General features: G+C 41.1%; 1 protein-coding gene across 3 annotated transcripts in view; it reads left to right on the top strand.

The window, feature by feature from the left end:
* Nucleotides 1-22,322, top strand: part of tmod1 (tropomodulin 1) — a 107,680-nt gene that overhangs the window by 10,163 nt on the left and 75,195 nt on the right. For all 3 annotated transcript variants that reach the window (XM_060846635.1, XM_060846633.1, XM_060846634.1), the window contains exon 2: nt 11,923-12,103. In XM_060846635.1, the coding sequence (XP_060702618.1) occupies nt 11,978-12,103 (126 nt within the window). In that variant the 5' untranslated portion in view covers nt 11,923-11,977. The remainder of the gene's footprint in view (nt 1-11,922; nt 12,104-22,322) is intronic.

Here is a 22,322-nt window from a genome sequence, read left to right as displayed (position 1 = left end):
TGAGCATAAGCTCTTCATCACATCTTCATCACATCACATTCCTGATGAAAAGCTTATCAACTCTCCTGCTTCTCGGATGCTGCCTGACCGGCTGTGCTTTTCCAGCGCCACGTGTTTTGATTCTGACTCTCCAGCGTCTGCAGTCCTCACTTTATCCACAGATTTATCATAATTGGTAAATGAATCAGAGGGGGAGTGAGAGTATTTATGCAATGAGTGGTTACATAGTGAATTGGAATACACAACCTCTGAGGGTAGTGGAAGCAGATCCGATGGATTAAATTTAATAGGAGCCTTCAACGGGAATTGGATAAATTCCTGAAGAACAAAAATAATACAAGGAACCAGGGAAAGAGTAGGAGAGTGAGATTAACTGCATTATTCTTTAAAGGAGCCAGCATACACTTAATGTGCGATGTACCAAAGCAGTCAAAAAGTAAAGTGGATCCAGACCAAAACAAAAGGGAGGGAGTGGTCATGGCTGAGATACTAAATGAGTGCTTTGCACCTGTCTTCACTAAAGACCATAGTGCATTAAAGTCTCATTAAAGGAGGAGGTATCTGAGAAATTGGATGAGATAAAAATTGATAAAGAGAAGCCACAAAAAAACCCAGTATGGTACAAAGTGCAAAAGGCATGCAGTCTGGCTTAGGTTTTCGGCAATAAAGGGTGAAAGTTGTAAAGGCTTTGGTGTCAATCTTCCAATCTTCCGTACATATAGAGCACCATTTGAGACTGGAGGATTGCAAATGCTACTGTCATGTTTGTAAAAAGGGAGAAGCATAAACTCAACAATTAATGTTGGTGTGGAGAAATGTACTTAGAAAGAAAGACTTATTTGGGGCAAAATTAATTGGATCTTGAAAAAAAAGGGTGAATAAATAAAAATCGGCACAGGTCTGTTAGAAGCATGTTGTGCTTGTCCATTGTGATTGTATTCTTGGAATTAATGGTGGGGGTAGGAAATTGTACATGGATTTTCAGAAAATATTAATAAAATGCGACATAATAGCCTTATTCACTGCACTGAAGCCTGTGGGATTAAAGGTACAACTGTTGTTTTCATGGGAGAAGCTATAGAAAGTCTCCCAGAAATACTAGGGAACTAAAGGACTGAGAAGCTAGAAGATATTAGAATCAGTAAAGAAAAGCTGCTGGGTTGAGTCATGATTTGGAGATGCTGGTGTTGGACTGGAGTGTACAAAGTTAAAAATCACACAACACCAGGTTATAGTTTAACAAGTTTAATTGGAAGTACTAGCTTTCGGAGCACTGTTCTTTCATCAGGTGGTGGACTCCACAATCACCTGATGAAGGAGCAGCGCTCCAAAAGCTAGTGCTTCCAATTAAACCTGTTGGACTATAACCTGGTGTTGTGTGATTTTTAACTTTGCTGGATTGACGGCTGATAGATCTCCTGGACCAGAAGACCTTCATCCTCAATGGTTAAAGGAAGCAGCTATGTAGATAATGGGTGCATGGTGGTTATCTTACATAATGCTATGGATTCGGTAAAGATTCCTGTAGACTGCAAGATATCAAATTATCTAAGAAGTTAGGATAAGGGTGAGTCACGACTGTGAATCTGTTAGCTTGATTTCAATGGTAGGGACAATGTTGGAATCTATTCAAAAGGATATGATAACTGAACTTTTTCTTAATGGCAAAACTGTGCAGAGTCAACATGGATCAAAAGAAAATCATTTTTGGAAGAAGTTAATTGCAGCATAGACAGGAGAACCAGTGAGTAAGGTCTATTTGGATTTTCAAAAGTCTTTTGATAAGGAAAATAAAATTTGAGCACATGAGACTCAAATGAGTACATTCATCTGTGTGGTCTCCTTATTGAAGGAGGAATATATTTGCATAAAGGACATTCAATGGATGTTTACCAGACACAATCCCTGGAATGTTGGGATTTTCCAAGAATGAGAGAGTGAGGAAACTGGGTCTGAATTTTCTATAATTCAAAAGGATGAGAAGGATCAAATTGAAACTTCTTAAATTCTTACAGGGCATATTAGAGTGAATATTGATGTTTTCCTTGGCTGGAGACTCTGGAACCCGGGCACATAATCTCAGGCTATGCAGTAAGCTATTTAAAACTGAGATGAAGAAGAATTTCTTCACTGAGGAAGGGATGAGTCATTAAAGTGCTCTACACTAGTGAGCTTGGAAGCTCAATTATTGAATAAGTTTAAGGCAACAGTCAATAACTTTCTGGAGATGATGTCATTAAGAGATATGGAGGTAATCCAGTAAACAGGCATGGAGGAGGTGATCAGTCATGAACAAGTTGAATGTTTGGGGAGTCTCCATTGGTCCAGTGGATTACTCCTGTTCCAGTGTTCCCACATGTAATTGGCTGAGGGACGGAAGGCAAGGAGTATGGTGAATGGTTGTCTTTAGACAGGAGTGCAGTGGTGTTCTCCATGAATTCTTTCAGGTATTGGAACTTTGCTCTTTTTGATGCATATTCACAGTTTGGATCTGGGAATACAAATAAAATGTCAAGCTTTGCAACATTTGTAAAACTTGGAAATGGAGCACTCCATGATGATAGTAGCAGAGGAGGACATAGACTGGCAAAATCAGCAGGCATACAGCAGATGAAAGTTAATGCAAAGAAATGTGAAGTGAGTTATGTTGGCAAGAACAATGCAGTGAGGAAATATAAATAGAAATACTATGATACAATTTTAAAGGAAGAAGTACATCTAATTTCCCTTCATATTGTAATTCCCCGTGATTCTCCTGTTAACTTCAACTTTATCACATGCTTCCTTTTTAAGTTTGATCTGTTTATTCATAGAACTCAATTCTTTGATGTACCTGCTGTTTTCCTCATACATTTATTTTGTGCTTTGTGCATCTTGCTAATTAAAGATTTCATCTAGATATTTACTTTCATCCCAGTTAATTTATGACAGATCTCCTTTTGATCTCCCACTCTCCAGTCAAGTATTTTTATCTTAAATCCTCCATTATCCCCTTTTTAAAAATGTTTATATTGAGCAAGTAGTCATTTTCTGAATTGTTCTTATTCTTTCAGATCAGTTTAATTGGCCTACTTTATTTTGCGGAAATAAATCAAATGATGTGACTTCCTTTGTTAGGTTATACAAATTAAGACTTTCATTAAAAGGCTTTTCATGGTTTTAGGATATCGCAAACCACTTTATGGAAAACAAAGTGGGAAAACTATGTAGGAATTGTGACAACATTAATTTTCCCATTGACTTCAGGTTTGCTAGTGATCCTTGCTGTCATACCTGGTCTACTGTTGCCTTGACAACAAGAGCAGTCACTCTCACCTCTCTCTGGAATTCAACTGTTGTGTCCATGTTTAGTCCAAGCCTGTCATGAGATCAGGAGCTACATGGTTCTGACAGAATGCAAACTGAGGTTCAGAGAGCAGGTTATTGCCTGACAGCATTGTTAACAACCCTTCCATCATCTTGCTGATGATCAATAATAGCCAGATAGAGCAGTAATTGGCCAGGTTGGATTTGTCCTATCTTTGGTGGACAGGACATACCTGGGTAATTTTCCACAATGCTGGATAAATGCTGGTATTTTAGCAATACTGGAAAAGATTATCACCAACTTTCAGTTTAGCTTCCTTCAATATCCTTGGATGCATCTCTTTTGATCCATGTACTTTTTCAATACTAAGTACCAATGGTTTATCCAATACCACCTCCCTCACAATTTTGAAACTCTGAATGACTGCCACAATAGCTTGGGTAAAATGTGCTTCCTTGGTAAAGAATGATGCAAAATATCCATTTAATACCTTAGCCTCCACATGTGAATTTGTCTTTAGTTCCTAATCAACCTAAGTCTTCCTGTTACCTTCCTTTTTTATTTAAGTACTGCTTGAAGACATTTCAACTTCCCTTTATATTAGCTGTCAGTCTTTTCTCATAACCCCTCTTTGCCTCTCTTCACTCCACTTCCAATCTTCTGTATTCTGAATCATAGAATGCCTATGGTGTGAAAATAGGCCCTTTGACCCAATAAAGGTAACCCACCCAGACCCATTCCCTTAGCCTATTACTCTATATTTAGCCCTAACTAATACACCTAATGTATACATCCCTAAACACTATGGTCAATTAGAATGGTCAATTCACCTAACCTGCACATCTTTGGATTGTGTGTGGAAAGCAGAGCACTTGGAGGAAACCCATGCAGACACGGGAGAATGTGCAAACTCCGCACAGACAATCGCCCTGAGACTGGAATCGAACCCAGGGCCCTGGTGCTAACCACGATCCACCATGCTGCTCAATGGTTCAGCTTGATTCTCAATTACGTTTCCTACCTAACATCTGCCATAAACACATTTTCTTCTTATCTTAATCTCAATCTCTGTTTTTACCCAGGGAGCTCAGCATTTGTTTGTCCTACCTTTCCCTTTTGAGGAAGTATAACTTGATTGTATCTGAGCCATTTCTTCTTTCAAGGTAACCTATTATTCAACTGCAGTTTTCCCACCTACCTTTGGCCCCGGTCTATCCAGCCTAGCTACGTTTTAACCCAATTAAATTGGTTCTTCCCCAGTTAATTATTCTCATTTTGGATTATTCATTTTTTTTTCAATGTCATCCCAAACCTTTGACACAAGGATCACTAAATCCTTGAATGTTCACGTGTTGTCTTTTGACCTACTTGGCCCAAGAATCAGGTCCAACAATGCCTCCTTTTTTTGTTGGACTGGTCACATACTTCCATTTAAAATTCTCCCAAACTTAAGTGGCAGATGGGGTTTAATTCAGATAAGTGCGAGGTGCCGCATTTTGGGAAAGCAAATCTTAGCAGGACTTATACGCTTCATGGTAAGGTCCTGGGGAGTGTTGCTGAACAAAGAGACCTTGGAGTGCAGGTTCATTGCTCCATGAAAGTGGAGTCACAGGTAGATAGGATAGTGAAGAAGGCGTTTGGTATGCTTTCTTTTATTGGTCAGAGTATTGAGTACAGGAGTTGGGAGGTCTTGTTGCGGCTGTACAGGACATTGGTTAGACCACTGTTGGAATATTGCATGCAATTCTGGTCTCCTTTCTATCAGAAAGATGTTGGGAAACTTGAAAGGGTTCAGAAAAGATTTACAAGGATATTGCCAGGGTTGGAGGATTTGAGCTATAAGGAGAGGTTGAATAGGCTGGGACTGTTTTCCCTGGAGCATCTGAGACCTTATAGAGGTTTACAAAATTATGAGGGATATGGATAGGATAAATAGACAAAGTCTTTTCCCTGGAGTTGGGGAGACCTGAACTAGAGGGCATAGGTTTAGGGTGAGAGGGGAAAGATATAAAAGAGACCTAAGGAGCAACTTTTTCACACAGAGGGTAGTAGGTGTATGGAATGAGCTGCCAGAGGAAGTGGTGGAGGCTGGTACAATTGCAACATTTAAGAGGCATTTGGATGGGTATATGAATAGGAAGGGTTTGGAGGGATATGGGCCGGGTGCTGGCAGGTGGGATTAATTGGGTTGGGATATCTGGTTGGCGTGGACAGATGGACCAAAGGGTCTGTTTCCGTGTTGTACGTCTCTATGACTCCATGACTCTAATCTAAAACATTCGCCCCTCCCCCCACCCCACTCTTGTTTACACGACCACTGCCCTGGATTTGTTGAGCAGCAGATAGGTAATTAAAGACAGCCATTATAACTCTATAATGTTTGTACCTCTCTATAGTTTCCTTGCAGATTTTACATCTTACCTGAGCATCCCCAACCAAAAAATATTTAACATCCATTCCTGTCCTTCCTTAAGACAGGTCTCTATTATTACCATTCCCAGATAATTTCACAAAACACCCAGTGCCAGCAATTCACTTTTTTAATACCTCTCCGTGTTCACATGCAGTGTACATCTCATTTTGATGTTTTAATTTCTCCTTTACTCTGAAGCTACCTATCAACTTAGTATTCTCTGTGTTTTCTGTCTTTCCCTGTGTGTTATGGATTCCCTAATATTCCCTCCTGGTTTCCACACCCTACAGTCCTAGTTTAAAGCCTAGCAAAACCCCTCTTAAGGAACTCAGTCCCAGCCTTGTTCAGGTGGTACCCGTCCTACTTACACAGGTGCCATCTCCATCAGTGCCAATCCCAATGCCCCAGGAATCTAAGCCCTCCCTCCTGCACTGCTTTTGCAGCCACACATTGAATTGTCTTAACCAGCTGGTCCTACACACACTTGCATGTGGAGCAGGAAATAATCTGGAATTGCCTACACTTTGAGGTTCTGCTTGTTAATTTTCTACCTAGTTTCCTAAATCCGGACTGCTGGACCACACACCCCTTCCCATCTATATTTCAGGCCTATTTTCCAGTACTTGGTCCGTAGCATTTTATGGTGCTCCAAGTGTTCATTTAAATACTTCTTAAATGTTGTAATGGTTCCCATTATATCATTGGTACCAACGTGGACCATGACCAAAGGTATGTCTTGCAGCCAAAGTAACATCCATGCCATCCTGGAGATATTTTCTTTGTTTATAGGATCTGGCTGGGCCAGTATTTATCGCTGATCCTAATACCCTGGCTGTGATACAGTGAGGTAGTAAATTAGCTGGGTTGAGTTTGTCCTGCTGTTTGAGGAGGTCTTACTACCACATTATTGGGTAGATGCCAGTGACTTGGCAAGGGGCATGGTGAGCTTTGGACCTCAGTACCACTGCTGGAATGTTGCCAGGACCGAGAGCCGCTGCAGCTTTCAGTGTTTCCACCATTCTTGTTACTACATGGAGTAACTCAAATTAGTCAAAGACCAGCCTCTGTGATTTAATTATCTACCTGCTCACTGTTGAGCTCAGATCTGATCCACTCGTTGTGGAATCATGTAGATCTGTCTCTCAGTTACTGGATATGCTATTTGACTTGCAAGTAGTCCTGTGCTGTAGCTTCAACAGGTTGACAGGTAACTTTTAGGTATGCCTGGTTCCACTCCTGACATGTCCTCCTGAACTCTTCAGTGAATCAGGATTGATCTCATGTTTGATGACAATGATGAAGTGTGTGTGTGTGCATGTGTGTGTGTCTTTGTGTGTTGTGGGGGTGGGGGTGGGGGGGCGGGGGTGGAGGGGGGGGGGAGTAGAGGTGTTGGTGTTGAAGTGGGATATGCTGGACCATGAGGCTACAGCTTGTGATTGAATACAATTCTGTTACAGATGATGGCAACAACACCTCATGGTTGTCCAGTTTTGAATTGCTGGATAGATTCAGAATCTACCCCATTTAGTCTCAAATGACATAGTGAAGACTGTATTCAATGTGAAGACAGGACTTTTCACCAAAACTCTGTGGGGTGACTGGTCCTACCAGTATTACCAAAGACAGATGCATCTGTTTCAGGTAGATGTAAGGATGAAGCCAAGTAGGCTAGTCTATCTTGTTGATTCTCTTGCCATTTGCTGCATACCCAGTCTAACAGTGATGTCTTTTAGGATTTGGCCAACTCAGTCAGTCATGGTGTAATTGAGCCACACCTGCTGTAGCTCCCCTTCCTGAATCCATTTTGTGTCCTTGAACCCCACAGTGCTTCTTCCAAATGATATTCAACATGGAGGAACAGTGAGTCATTGGCTGGTGGTTAGTGTGGTAGATGGTAATCAGCAAGAGGTTTGCTTACCTGCATTTGACCTGATACCATGAGACTACATGGGCTCCAGGGTCAATGTCGAGGTTTCCAAGGCCAGATCCCTCTGTTTGTCGAAACATCCTCCCAGTATCTACCCCAGCAAGCCCCTTGAGAATTTATATATTTCAATTAGATCATCTCACCACCTTCTTCTACATTTTAGAGAATAAATTCTTGGACTATTGAATCCATCCTCATTAGAGAAAGCTCTCATTCCAGGGATCAGTCATTGCATTCCCTGAAGGCAACTATCTCCTTGCTTCAGGCAGGAGACCAACGTGTAGAAAGTACTTCAGTTGTGGTCTTATTTTCTCTTACACTCCAATATATAAATATACCATCTGGCTTCCAAATTGCTTGCTGCACCTGCATGTTAATTTTCTATTGTTCATGTAGAAGGATACCCAGACCCTCAGAATATCAATATTTCACATTGTGTCAGGATTTTAAAAAATATCCTGCTTTTCTGTTTTTCCCACCAAAGTGGATGATATTACACATTATTGCATTGTCTTCTTTCTGCCATGTTCTTGCTGACTCATTTATCATCTGCTCTCATTGCCTTTTCCTCATTGCTTAATTCTCCACTTATAGCTTTGTATGATCCGTATCAGTGGATACATTCCACTCAGTTCCCACATCTCAGTCATTCATCTAGATTGTAAATAGCTGAGTCTTAAGAACTGAAGATGTGGTATGCTATTAGTTACAGCCTACAAGCCAAAATGACCCATTTACATCTAATCTCTGTTTCCTGTCCATTAACCATTCCTCAATCCATGATAATATTTTATTTCAAATCCCATGAGTTGTAGTTTCTTAGCACTTCATCAGTTTTACGAAAGCCCATACATCCTCCATCCGCTAGTTCCTCTTAATATAGTCAACTAATTTCAACTTGAAAAAACAATTTGTCAGACTTGATTTTTCTTTTATAAAGACAGTCAGTCTTTCAGTCAGACAGCCCTTATGCAAGTTTTTGCCTGTGCACCTCTGGCACTTATTGGTGCACACTTGAAATAACCCCTTTGATGCCTCACTGTTAGTGACACTGTCCTTAGACAAGATTAAACAAAGAGTGGGAGTCATTCCTGTCAGTGTGCTCTGTAACAGCAGTAGACTGGCCACTTTAACAACTGTGCTAACCTTTAAAGGACAATAGGAAACCATGTACTTCGACTTCATGAAAAGGATTGATAGGGATTAAATGGTCACACTTGAATTTGTCAGCTCATAATTCTGAGTTGAGTGTGACTCGCTCGCTGAAATTGCCTTTGCTGGAAAACTCTCTTCTTGGTTCAAGCTGCTTTACTTGAAGCTCCCTTCCTCTTTCCTTTCGTTGGAATTCTTGTTCCTTTTACTTTGCTGCCTTTCTCTCTCTTCACTCCCCTCCTGGCATCCTCCTTCCTCTTTTCTCTGTCGGAATTCTAATTCCAGTCTGTGCTACCCCAGTTTGTTTCCCTAATTCTCTTTAACTTTAATTGATGAACTTTGTTGTAAATGTTTCATTTCTTTTGTTTTACCCTGTTGTCACCTTAGTCTTTGATACCATATTGCAGATGTTATGTTCTCCGCTCTTCTTAATTTTATCCAAATTACTTTTCTCACATTGATTTTGAATGTATTTTTTTTCTTGAATCCTCCCTCTTCAATTTATGATTTTGTTCTAATTTAAGTGTTGAGCAGATAAAATTACATATTTTACTTATAGCACAAATTATACTTGTATTGACGACGAAAAGTAGTTCCACTGTCCTCCTTTGCTCTAAACTCCTACTTGCATCAAATTCAAATGTTTACACATTTATGTAACTGCTAACCACATCAGATTTGATGTTTACTGTAACAAACATTCTTGAGATTTGGAGGTGATGGTGTTGGACTGGGGTGGACAAAGTTAAAAACCACTAGCTTTCGAGGCACTGCCCTTTCATCAGGTGGTTGTGAAACATGACAGAATTTATAGCAAAAGGGTTACAGTGTCATGGAGCTGTAATGATATTAAACAACTTCAGTTAAAAAAAATTAAATAATTTTTAGTTTAAGAAAGTTAAAGTTAAAAACTTTAGTTAAAACCTGGTGTTGTGTGATTTTTAACTGAAGTTGTTTAATATATCATTCCAGCTCCATGACACTGTCAGCCTTTTGCTATAAATTCTGTGATGTATGGTCATGTTGCACAACCACCTCATGAAGAGGCAGCACCTCGAACGTTAGAGTTCCAAATAACCCTGTTGGATTTAAACATTCTTAAAGCATTATTGACTAAGCATTACTCTGGTGAACAATTAAAATTACAAAACAGAACTTAGAACACAACTGAAAAACCACAATGCTACATTGCACTTTTATGTGGATATTCAATTCTCCCAGAATCAGAGCAAAATGATTCTTAGCTCTTAAGGGTTTACTTCTGATCATTTCCCTTTATCCACTTGGAAATATTTAACTCCAAAACTATTTTTCATGTTGCTAGTTTGCATAGATATTCTCCCTCTAATTAAATCGAGGCAAATGTAATGCATTACCAAAATGAGCATGAGCTCCCAAACACATTCCAGTATGCTGAGCTGCAATATCATGTTGCCTGTAACTGCTGTTCCTCTTTCAGTTCCTGACAGACCAACTGTGAGGGTTTTCAGGGACATCTTGGAGACCTTTGCTCCCTCAGCTGATTTCTTCGGCTCTGTGAATGACACGGGCCATGTATTCTTGAGTTAATCACCTTCAATGTTTACTTCACATGTCATAAGCCACCCCAGTATAAACAACTGTTCATTGGCATCCCAGGGGGCACTCTGCTGACTGACTCATTCTGGATTAGGTCGCTGTTCTATTGGAATGTCTGATGTAGTTTGTTTTAAAAATAAAATCTTCACAAAAGTAAGCAACATCCATGAGCCACTTACTTAAAATCCAAATTCTCAACATTATATATCAAAGACCTTTCATTACAACAGTCCCAGAAATATCAAACATATAGACTTCATAACTTACTACCTTATGTGCACTGTATAATTCTGAGTTGGTGGTGTTGTTATCTACACTGGATACTGGACAATAGAGTGTTGTCCTGAGTTGCCTTGTGTATGTAAAGATCCAGCTGCCAATGATCACTCACATAAAAGATGAACTGTACACTAGAGGTTGAAATGATATTCTGCAAAATTATTCTGGCAATATTTGAGATTTGATCTTGGCAAAAGATTCAGTTTAGAATTCTCCTAAATAAATAATCGTATGACAGCAAAACATGCCATGATTAATGTGCAAATCAGACAAAAGTTTTGTGGCATTAAGAGATACATTGTGAGTTGTAAATTTCCAGAAGTTGCTAGTTAATTTATGTCGCTCTGCCGTTTCCTCACTTCCCCTGAACCTAACTAGCATCTTTTTAAAAACTTTCTGCATTTGCACGTAAATTATCTATTAAAATTGCCATAGAATTAAATCTAGTAATTAACAGCACTGGCACCATTATAATACCATTATCCTGTAAATATAAAGCTAACCAACATCTGCAATCCAGGATAGAAATAATTTTAAAGTTTTCAATCTGATAAATTCTTTGGAAATGCTTTGCCTACTATCTGCTCTTTCATTCCTTCCATCCATTCCTTATGTTCTTTTCTGTACCTGATTTGTAGCTTAGCTTCCTTCCCTGTCATCCTATTTTACTCCCAAGATTCTGATTGCTTAAGGAGTTACACTGTTGCACCCAGATATCGTGTTGGCCTTGCCCTGCTGTTATCAGCTTACTACTCCAACACGTTACAGTACTGAGTTCTCTGGAAGGGTCACTCGACCTGAAATGTTAACTCTGATTTCTCTTCACAGATGCTGCCAGATCTCCTGAGCTTTTCCAGCAATTTCTGTTTTTGTTTCTGATTTACAGCATCCGCAGTTCTTTCATTTTTTAAAGTTACGGTGCAATGTCTTTATCTAACTGAACAGTGCACAGTACAGACTTTAAAACAAAATTGCACATTATCAGTTACCCTGATTGAATGCAATGTTTTTAAATTTCTAATCAGCTATACTTCTGATGAGAGGTAGGTAAGCTGATACTAAAATGATATCGTTAATATCATAGATGTTATTGATCATACATTTCTAAAAATAAATAACAGTGCAGATAGTAGATATGTGTTGAAACTCAAGTAAATGATCCACCGAATTATGCTAACATAGAAACATTTGCTCCCTAAATGCAATTTTAAAGTAATCTCAATTTTAAGTGGCATCTTCATTATTGTGACCCCTCTGTTACTTCAGATATTCAGGTCTGCTGCGATATTGCAAAGGAGGCTCAAACAAAGATTAAATCAACATGTCCACACCATTTAAAAAGGAGTTAGAAAAGTATCGAGATATTGATGAAGATGACCTTCTCCGGAAGTTATCGGAAGAGGAGATCCAGCAATTAGAAGATGAGTTGGAAGAACTCGATCCTGATGTATGTATAATCTTACATGTGTAGATCTACATATTTAAGTTGTAACCAGAGGAGCGCTGTCACACACATATCTACATACAGACAATTCCCTCTCCAGAACAGAGTGCTGCAGAATTTATGTATGAGCTGTTCACTCAAATGGAAATAGTTTCATTTTGACCTCCAATTTTAGAAAACACCTTCAACAAGCAAATCATCTCAGAATTCAATGAACATTCTTCTTTATAAATCTTAAATGGCCCTTATTCTTTAGTTTAGTAATATCTTCAGAAAGCTGAAGTAAATTGAAAACTGTGATCTGTTTATGGTGATGAATTTAGTCATCTCAAGTTTGAGGAGGGGAGGGCACTGTTGGCAATATGCACTGGGCTGTCTGCTTCTCTTCTCACAGCTGATACTGGGAAAACTGCTGTGCAGTTGTCAGCTTAAATCTCTCTCTCCTTTCCTTGAAATAACGTGGGGCATTTTGTTATCCGCTTTGAATCCAGGAAGGTTTATGAAGGTGGGTTATCTTTATACTTATTTTCTCAAAGGTTCTAGAATGGGTGTATATTTTATCACATGCTAGTAATTTTAAAATATATTTATATTGCTGATGGTTTTAGTGAGCTTGTAGAAAAACATAGAAGAGATAAGCTGTTGGTAGAAAGCTCCAACAAACTATTTGGCATAATTCTGTGGATTACTACTCATCCAGAAATGGATTAATGAATGGATGAAGCCAGTGAATGCACGTTAATACTTATTCATCCAGATATCAAATCCAGTGAGTGTCTTACTCCAGTTTCATGCCAGATGTAACTAAACTTTACTGAGAGGATTATTAAGGTGGATGATAGCTCAATGATTAGCACTGCTATCTCATACCATCAGGGACCTACGCTCACTTCCAGCCTTGTGTGATTGTGTTGAGTTTGTATATTCTCACTGTATCTGCGTGGATTTCAGCTAGGTGCCCTGGTTTCCTCCCCATTTTGGACCAGACCCAACCCTCTCAAAATATATTAAGAAGATAGCTGAGACCCTAACTTTTTTCTTATTTTAAAGGTAAGTATAGGGTCTTAAATCTAGATGAAATTTCAGTTGGTCAAATTACTCAACTTTCAGCAAAGCACACTTTATTGTTACACTACAGTTAAAATATAGACAAACTAAAATTAAAAGAAAAGAATTGGCTTAACCGTAGCTCTATTGAAATGCTTAACAAATATTAGATATATTAACTGCTACTAATTAACTGTTCTAATAAAGCAACATCCTATATCCGCACCTTTGGCAAAGGCAAATTCAGAGAAATGGATAGTCTCACATGCCACTTCAGCAGCAGGAAGGGAACCCCAGCGGTTAGTTATTACAGAGAGAGGCATAAAAGCTTCCACATCCAGCTCCAACACCCAGCAATTGCAGAAAGCTAAAACTAAAAATCCTGGTTCAGTGGGAGCTCAACCCCACCCATTCATGCTGCTTCTATTGTTCTGACTTTTAAAAAAATATTAAGCCTCACAAGCTGTTTGTTTTATTGACTTTGAGTAGAATGCTCAGTACCTCTGTCTCAACCTTTTCTCATAAAAAAGCCAGGACAAAATACATCTCTTAAAGCCATAGTATCGTAGCATCCCACAGTGTAAAGATGTGCAGATTAGGTCGATTGGCTGTGGTGAATTGTCCTATTGTGTCCAAAGTGAGCAGGTTAGATAGATGAGCTATGGTAAATGCAGGGTTACAGGGATAGCATGGGGGCATGGACCTGGATGGTATGCTCTTCAGAGGGTCTGTGCAGACTCAATGGGCTGAATGGCTTTGTTCCTCACCTTGGGGATTCCAAGGGTCTCCACACAGTAAAAGCTTGTTCTATAACAGGAAGAAAAGATAATACAAATAAATTACCTAAGGTGTTAGCACTTTCAGTTCTGAAAACCAATAGTTACTGGAGATGCTGGTGTTGGACTTGGGTGTACAAAGTTAAAAATCACACAACACCAGGTTATAGTCCAACAGGTTTAATTGGAAGCACACTAGCTTTCGGAGCTACGCTCCTTCATCAGGTGATTGTGGAGGACTCGATCATAACACAGAATTTATAGCAAAAATTTGCAGTGTGATGTAACTGAAATTATACATTGAAAAATTGATTGTCTGTTAAGCCTTTCATCTGTTAGAATACAGTGATAGTTTCACTTCTTTCATGTGTAAATCACAAAACCCTTCTTTTTAAAGTTGCATTCTCAGGTTAGCTGTTAACAATGGTGATAGCTAGACAATATGTTGAAGGTGTTAGCCCCCTGTGTTCTCTGTCTATGACCTGATGTTTAGATTGATTCTAATCTAATAAGTGAGATAACAGAGTTATACATAAATTCATGCAGTTTTTGAGCTCAGAGTTCTACATGAATGTATCAGGTTTTGAGCAAAGTTCAATGTAACTCTGCAAGTACAAATTCACCCCACAAAATATATGTGTGCATGTGGGTCTTTGTCTGTCTGTGTGTGAGGTGGGGGTTGTGTGTGTGAGAATGTGTGTGTGTGTGTGTGTGAGAATGTGTGTGTGTGTGTGTGTGTGTGTGTGTGTGTGTGTGTGTGTGTGTGTGTGTGTGTGTGTGTGTGTATAGTGAGTGCAGAGTGTCTTAAGTCTGTGAGGGTGTGCATGTATGAGTGTGGGAATGTGTGTCTATAAGGGTGTCTGTGTGCGTGTCTGTGTGTACCTGTGTCCGTGTGTATGTGAGAGAGTGTGTGTGTGAGTGTGTGTGGGAATATCTGTGTGTGTGTGTGTGTGTGTGTGTGTGTGTGTGTGTGTGTGTGTGTGTGTGTAGTGCAATGGTGATCATCTGTAATGTGACATGAACCCAAGGTCCCGGTTGAGGCCCTCCCAATGGGTACCGAATTTAGCTATCAGCCTCAGCTCAAAAACTGCATGAATTGAGGTAAAACTCTGTTATCGTACTTTTTAGATTAGAATCAATCTAAACATCAGGTCATAGACAGAGAACACAGGGGGCTAACGCCTTCAACATATTGTCTAGCTATCACCATTGTTAACAGCTAACCCGAGAATGCAACTTTTAAAAAAAGGGTTTTGTGATTTACACATGAAAGAAGTGAGACTATCACTGTATTTTAACAGATGAAAGGCTTAACAGACAATCAATTTTTTCAATGTATAATTTCAGTTACATCACACTGCAAATTTTTGCTATAAATTCTGTGTTACGATCGAGCCCTCCACAATCACCTGATGAAGGAGCGTCGCTCTGAAAGCTAGTGTGCTTCCAATTAAACCTGTTGGACTATAACCTGGTGTTGTGTAATAGTTACTTAGACTGGATTAATTCCAAACATTGAGGCTGAACTACAGAATTCTGCTGAAATAGCAAAGCTCATTGTAACCGCATCATGCATTGTAGAGCAGTGTTTATGTGCCAATTCTAATCAGAGCCATTTGGAAATGATGAAACTATCAAGCAGATTTATTCTGTTTGTTATTTAAAGAAACAGGCAGTGACAGTAAGTTTTCAAAATCAGTTCAGATAACAGCAATTTTGAACTAATTTATGACAGAGCTCAAAGATGTTATTTTGCTACATGTAATCCATCTTGGGATGTGCTTAGATTGGTTTTCCAATGGTATATGTTTCAGTAATCAACTGTCATTTTGTGAACCAATCCATCACCCCCATACCATTACCAAAACTATTTTGAGCAAGTTCTCTTATAAGTTATTTTAAGTTACTAAACACAGTAAGAAGAGAGAACAGATACCTCATCCATTTGTCACCTTACAGTTCAGTAGGTTCAGTATAGACCACGATTTTTAATTGCAAGTAATTATGAAGTTCCTAAAACAATATTTTCTGAAGGTGTGAGGGGTAAGCCAGTTTATGAAGCACACCTGGACAAATGCAAGGTTGTGTTGTACATAGGTCAAAGGCCCTGAATGGGAAGCGTTCCCAATTCTTTTATCATCTTCCTTTTCTTCTCTCCCTGCAATCCAGAGACAATGGACACACATATTAGTTAACCATGCCAGTTCATATCTTTCCCTCCCAATGCCTCTCAAAAGAATGAGCTGTCCTACTGTGTTATTAGATATCGAGTGCTTTACAGTCTTGTTGAATGCTTTTTGACACTGTCTCCGTTGAATCTGTTCCAGAATTAACACCCTCTTTGAGTCACTGTTTCAACATTTCACACACTGCCTTAGCCATTGGTTTTGTTTAAAGGTTTGATGTTTGGAGATCCAACCACCGCATGCAGGAACTGACTTGAGTCTGATTAGGATGACTGAACTGTGGATCGATTTGTCACCAGTGCTATAAGCTAAGATATATAATGTTCAGAGAACAGGCTTCTGAGGCCTCTGAAGGTGCATGTGAGACCAGTGCCTGGGACTAAAGTGAATGTAGGTTCCTTCTGATATACAACCATAATGAGGGAAAACTGCGATGAAAATATTTGAACATTTAAAAATAACAGCCAGGAGATGATGATCTAAAGTCAACATATTCATCGTTAAATAAACACTTAAAAATACTGGCACTCAGATTGCAAATTGCAAAATATTTATTCTGTTACGAAAACTGTGGAACCAATGGTACAAGTATGTTTTGTTAAACAAAAATGCTCTCCACAAAAAAAACTGCATATTAATAAATGGAGCGACATGGTGGCACAGTGGTTAGCACTGCTGCCTCACAGCACCAGAGACCTGGGTTCAATTCCCACCTCAGGCAAGTCCCTGTGTGGAGTTTGCTCATTCTCCCTGTGTCTGCGTGGGTTTACTCCAGTTTCCTCCCAGAATCCAAAAATGTGCAGGTTAGGTGAATTGGCCATGCTAAATTGCCCAAAGGGGTAAATGTAGGGGAATGGGTCTGGGTGGGTTGCGGGTTGGTGTGGACTTGTTGGGCCGAAGGGCCTGTTTCCACACTGTAAGTAATCTGGAGAACGATTGTTTGAACCAAAGTTCCAGTAACTAAATGATAGCTGACACCAGATTAGCAGAAGAGAAATGGGTACAATTTAGAATATTTGATCTCAAAGATCAGAGCAATGGTCATTAAAATTTTGTTTGATTCAGACCCTTCTCCAAATGCTTGTTCTGAACACAGTATCTGTTCATTACTCAGATCTTTGTGTACAGGAATTGGGATGCTGAGATTGGACAGGACTTTGATGAGGCCTCTTCTGGAGCACTGTGACCAGTTCTGGCCACCCTGTCATAGGAAGGATATGATTCAGCTGGAGAGGGTTCAGAAAAGATTTATCAGGATGTTGCTGGCAATTGGGGGGTTTAGCTTATAGAGAGAGTCTGGATAGGCTGGGACTTTTTTCACTGGAGCGTGGGAGGTTGAGGGGTGACCTTATAGAAGTTTATAAAAACATGAGGGGTATAGATAACGTGAATGGCAGGTGTATTTTCCCTGGGGTGGGGGATTTCAAAAATATTTTTAAGGTGAGAGGAGAAAGATTTTAAAAAGACGCAAGGGGTTTTTTTTTTTACACAGCGTGGTCCGTTCGTGAAATTAACCTTCAGTGGAAGTAGGTGGATGCAGGTATACTTACAACATTTAAAAGATATTTAGATAAATACATGAATAGAAAAGATTTGGAATGGTATGACCCAAACACTGACAGGTGAGCCTAGTTTAGTTTGGGATGATGGTCGGCATGGACTAGTTGGACCGAAGGGTCTGTTTCCGTGCTGAACTGATACTGTGATTTTAAAACAAAAATGAAAATTGACATCTACAAGCTTCGAGGAGAACAAAATAATGCAAAAGCAGTCATCTTGTTAGGGGTTTACTACAGGCCCCCCAATAGCAGCAGGGAGATGGAAGAAAGCATAGGTCGTCAGATTTTGGAAAAGTGTGGATGTAGTAGGGTTGTTGTAATGGGTGACTTTAACTTTCCCAATATCGATTGGAACCTCCTTTGAGCAGAAGATTTGAATGGAGCTGTTTTTGTAAGGTGTGTTCAGGAGGGTTTCCTAACTCAGTACGTTGACAGGCCGACGAGGGGAGAGGCCATTCTAGACTTGGTGCTCGGAAACGAGCCGGGGGCAGGTATCAGATCTTGTGGTGGGAGAGCATTTTGGTGATAGTGACCACAACTGTCTCACATTCTACATAGCTATGGAGAAGGAGAGGATTAAGCAAAATGGGAGGATATTTAATTGGGGAAGAGGAAACTATGATGCGATTAGACATGAGTTAGGAAGCATAGATTGGGAGCAATTGTTCCATGGTAAAGGCACTATGACATGTGGAGACTGTTTAAGGAACAGTTGTTGTGAGTGATGAATAAATGTGTCCCTCTGAGACAGGCAAGAAGTGGTAAGATAAAGGAACTCTGGATGACGAGAGCGGTGGAGCTTCTCGTTAAAAGGAAGAAGGTAGCTTACATAAGGTGGAGGAAGCTAGGGTCAAGCTCAGCTCTAGAGGCTTACAGGCAGGTGAGGAAGGAGCTCAAAAATGGTCTGAGGAGAGCCAGGAGGGGGCACGAGAAAGGCTTGGCAGAACGGATTAGGGAGAACACAAAGGCATTTTACACTTATATGAGGATAAGAGAATGGTCAAAGAAAGAGTAGGGCCGATCAGGGATAGGACAGGGAATTTGTGTGAGGAGTCTGAGGGGGGAGGGGAAGCCCTAAATGAGTTTTTTGCTTCTGTCTTTACGAAAGAAACGAACTTTGTAGTGAATGAAACCTTTGAAGAGCAGGTGTGCATGCTGGAATGAATAGAGATAGAGGAAGCTGATGTGCTGAAACTTTTGTCAAACATTAAGATTGACAAGTCGCCAGGTCCGGACCAGATTTGTCCTTGGCTGCTTTGGGAAATGAGAAATGTGATTGCTTCGCCACTTGCGAAGATCTTTGCATCCTTGCTCTCCACTGGAGTCGTACCTGAGGACTGGAGAGAGGCAAATGTAATTCCTCTCTTCAAGAAAGGTAATAGGGAGATCCCCGGCAATTACAGACCAGTAAGTCTCACATCTGTCGTCTGCAAGGTGTGAGAAAGGATTCTGAGTGATGGGATTTATGACCATCTGGAAGAGCATGGCTCGATTAAATGCAGTCAACACAGCTTTGTGAGGGGCAGGTCATGCCTCACAAATCTTATCGAGTTCTTTGAGGATGTGACTAGAAAAGTTGATGAGGGTCGAGCTGTGGATGTGGAATATATGGACTTCAGCAAGGCATTTGATAAGGTTCCCCATGGTAGGCTCATTTAGAAAATCGGGAGGAATGGGATACAGGGGAACTTAGCTGTCTGGATACAGAATTGGCTGGCCAACAGAAGACAGCAAGCGGTAGTAGAAGGAAAATATTCTGCCTGGAAGTTAGTGGTGAGTGGTGTTCCACAGGGCTCTGTCCTTGGGCCTCTACTGTTTGTAATTTTTTTTCATGACTTGGATGAGGGGATTGAAGGATGGGTCAGCAAGTTTGCAGACGACACAAAGATTGGAGGTGTCGTTGACAGTATAGAGGGCTGTTGTAGGCTGTAGTGGGACATTAACAGGATGCAGAGATAGGCTGAGAGGTGGCAGATGGAGTTCAACCTGGATAAATGTGAGGTGATGCATTTTGGAAGGTTGAATTTGAAAGCTGAGTACAGGATTAAGGATAGGATTCTTGGCAGTGTGGAGGTGCATAGATCCCTTAAAATGGCCACCCAAGTGGACAGGCTTGTTAAGAAAGCATATGGTATTTTGGCTTTCATTAACAGGGGGATTGAGTTTAGATTAGATTACTTACAGTGTGGAAACAGGCCCTTCGGCCCAACAAGTCCACATCGACCCGCCGAAACGCAACCCACCCACACCCCCACATCCACCCCTTACCTAACACTACGGGCAATTTAGCATGGCCAATTCACCTGATCCGCACATCTTTGGACTGTGGGAGGAAACCGGAGCACCCGAAGGAAACCCACGCAGACACGGGGAGAACGTGCAAACTCCACACAGTCAGTTGTCTGAGGCGGGAATTGAACCCGGGTCTCTGGCGCTGTGAGGCAGCAGTGCTAACCACTGTGCCAGTTTAAGAGTCGTGAGATCTTGTTGCAGCTCTATAAAACTTTGGTTAGACCATACTTGGAATACTACGTCCAGTTTTGGTCACCCTATTATAGGAAAGATGTGGATGCTTTGGAGAGGTTTCATAGGAGGTTTACCAGGATGCTGCCTGGACTGGAGGGCTTATCATATGAAGAGAGGTTGACTGAGCTCGGACTTTTTTCATTGGAGAAAAGGAGGAGGAGAGGGGACCTAATTGAGGTATACAAGATAATGAGAGGCATAGATAGAGTTGATAGCCAGAGACTATTTCCCATGGCAGAAATGACTAACACGAGGGGTCATAGTTTTAAACTGATTGGAGGAAAGTATAGAGGGGATGTCAGAGGCGGGTTCTTTACACAGAGTTGTGAGAGCATGGAATGCCTTGCCAGCAACAGTTGTGGAAGCAAGGTCATTGGGGACATTTAAGAGACTGCTGGACATGCATATGGTCACAGAAATTTGAGGATGCACACATGAGGATCAATGGTCGGCATGACATAGTGGGCTGAAGGGCCTGTTCTGTGCTGTACTGTTCTATGCTCTATGTCCTATGTTCCAATTCAGTTGAAAGTCAATAAACTCATTTCCAAGCATTATCTACTTTTCAGGATTTGTTTAATATATTCCTGTTTAGTTGGCTTCACTAGTTGACACCTCATTGCTAGTTATGTCTGATGCTGCTCCTGGCATACCCTCTTCATACTCTCTCTGAATCAGGGTTGTTTCCCTGGCTTGATGGTAATGGCTGAGTGGGTGACATGCCAGACCATGAATTTGCATGTTAAATAGAGTCTACTGCTGTTGATGATCCACAGCACCTCATGGATGACCCCCACTCCCGAGTTGCTAGATCCATTCAAACTCTGTCCCATTTAGCACAGTGATCATGCTGCACAACAAAATGGGGGATATTTTCAATGTGAAGGCTGCGTCTCCACAAGGACTATATGGTGATTACTCTGACCCACACTGTCTTGGACAGACGTATCTAAGCAGGCCGATGGGTAGGGCGATGGCAAGTATATTTTTCCCTCTTATTGCTTCCCTCACTACCTATCACAGATGCAGTCTGGCAGCGATGTCCTTTACGACCTGACCAAATCCCCCCACCTTGTCTCAGTCTCAGTCAAATCCCTCGAACTCAGCACCACCTTCCTAACATGCAATCTTCTTCCTGACCTCTCCGCCCCCATCCCACTCCGGCCTATCACCCTCACCTTGACCTCCTTCCACCTATCACATCTCCATGGCCCCTCCCCCAAGTCCCTCCTCCCTACCTTTTATCTTAGCCTGCTTGGCACACTCTCCTCATTCCTGATGAAGGGCTCTGGCCCAAAACGTCAAATCTCCTGTTCCTTGGATGCTGCCTGACCTGCTGCGCTTTTCCAGCAACACATTTTCAGACCTGACCAAATTGCCCAGTAGTGCTGCTGTCGACTCACACTTGGTGGTGAAAATCAAATCCCCCACCCAGAGTACGTTTTAAACCCTTGTCTCCCTCAGTGCCTACTCTAAATGTTGTTCAACATGGAGGAATGCTGATTCATCAGCCGAGAGAAGACGGTACATGGTAATTAGCAGTAAGTTTCCTTGCCTGTATTTAACCTGAAGGCCATGAGACTTCAGAGAGATGGTGAGGAGTAGAGAGCGGCGCGAGCTGGGCGGAAGTGAGGTTGGAGCGCAGAGCTGGTCGGGAAGGTAAGTGACTGGTAAATGAGTGGGTGTGTTCTAGACCCCAGGCCCTACTTCGTAGGGCCTCCCTCCCATCCTCCTCCTCTAACCTAACTTTAAAGTCCACAGGTAAGCGACTCAGTGTTATTGACTCAGTGTTCTTGTTTTGGAGACACAGTGTACAGTCATGGCAGCGCAGGCAGTGGAATGTTCCTCCTGCAGGATGTTTGAGGTAGGGGTGACCACCGATACTCCTGCCGACTTCGTCTGCAGGAAATGCAGTCAGATCCTGCTCCTCACCGAACGAGTTAGGGAACTGGAACTGGCGTTGGATGAACTGAGGATTATTCGAGAGGCTGAGAGGGTGATTGATAGAAGCTACAGGGACATAGTTACGCCGGAGAACAGAGGTAGCTGGGTAACAGTTAGAGGTGGGAAGGGGAAGAAGCAGGCAGTGCAGGGTTCCCCTATGGTCATTCCCCTAAACAATAAGTAT

The sequence above is a fragment of the Hemiscyllium ocellatum genome, chromosome 2 (assembly GCF_020745735.1).
Source record: "Hemiscyllium ocellatum isolate sHemOce1 chromosome 2, sHemOce1.pat.X.cur, whole genome shotgun sequence".
In the NCBI taxonomy this organism is placed as follows: domain Eukaryota; kingdom Metazoa; phylum Chordata; class Chondrichthyes; order Orectolobiformes; family Hemiscylliidae; genus Hemiscyllium; species Hemiscyllium ocellatum.
Note: the sequence above shows the minus strand (reverse complement) of the source record. Positions and strands in the feature narration are given on the sequence as shown.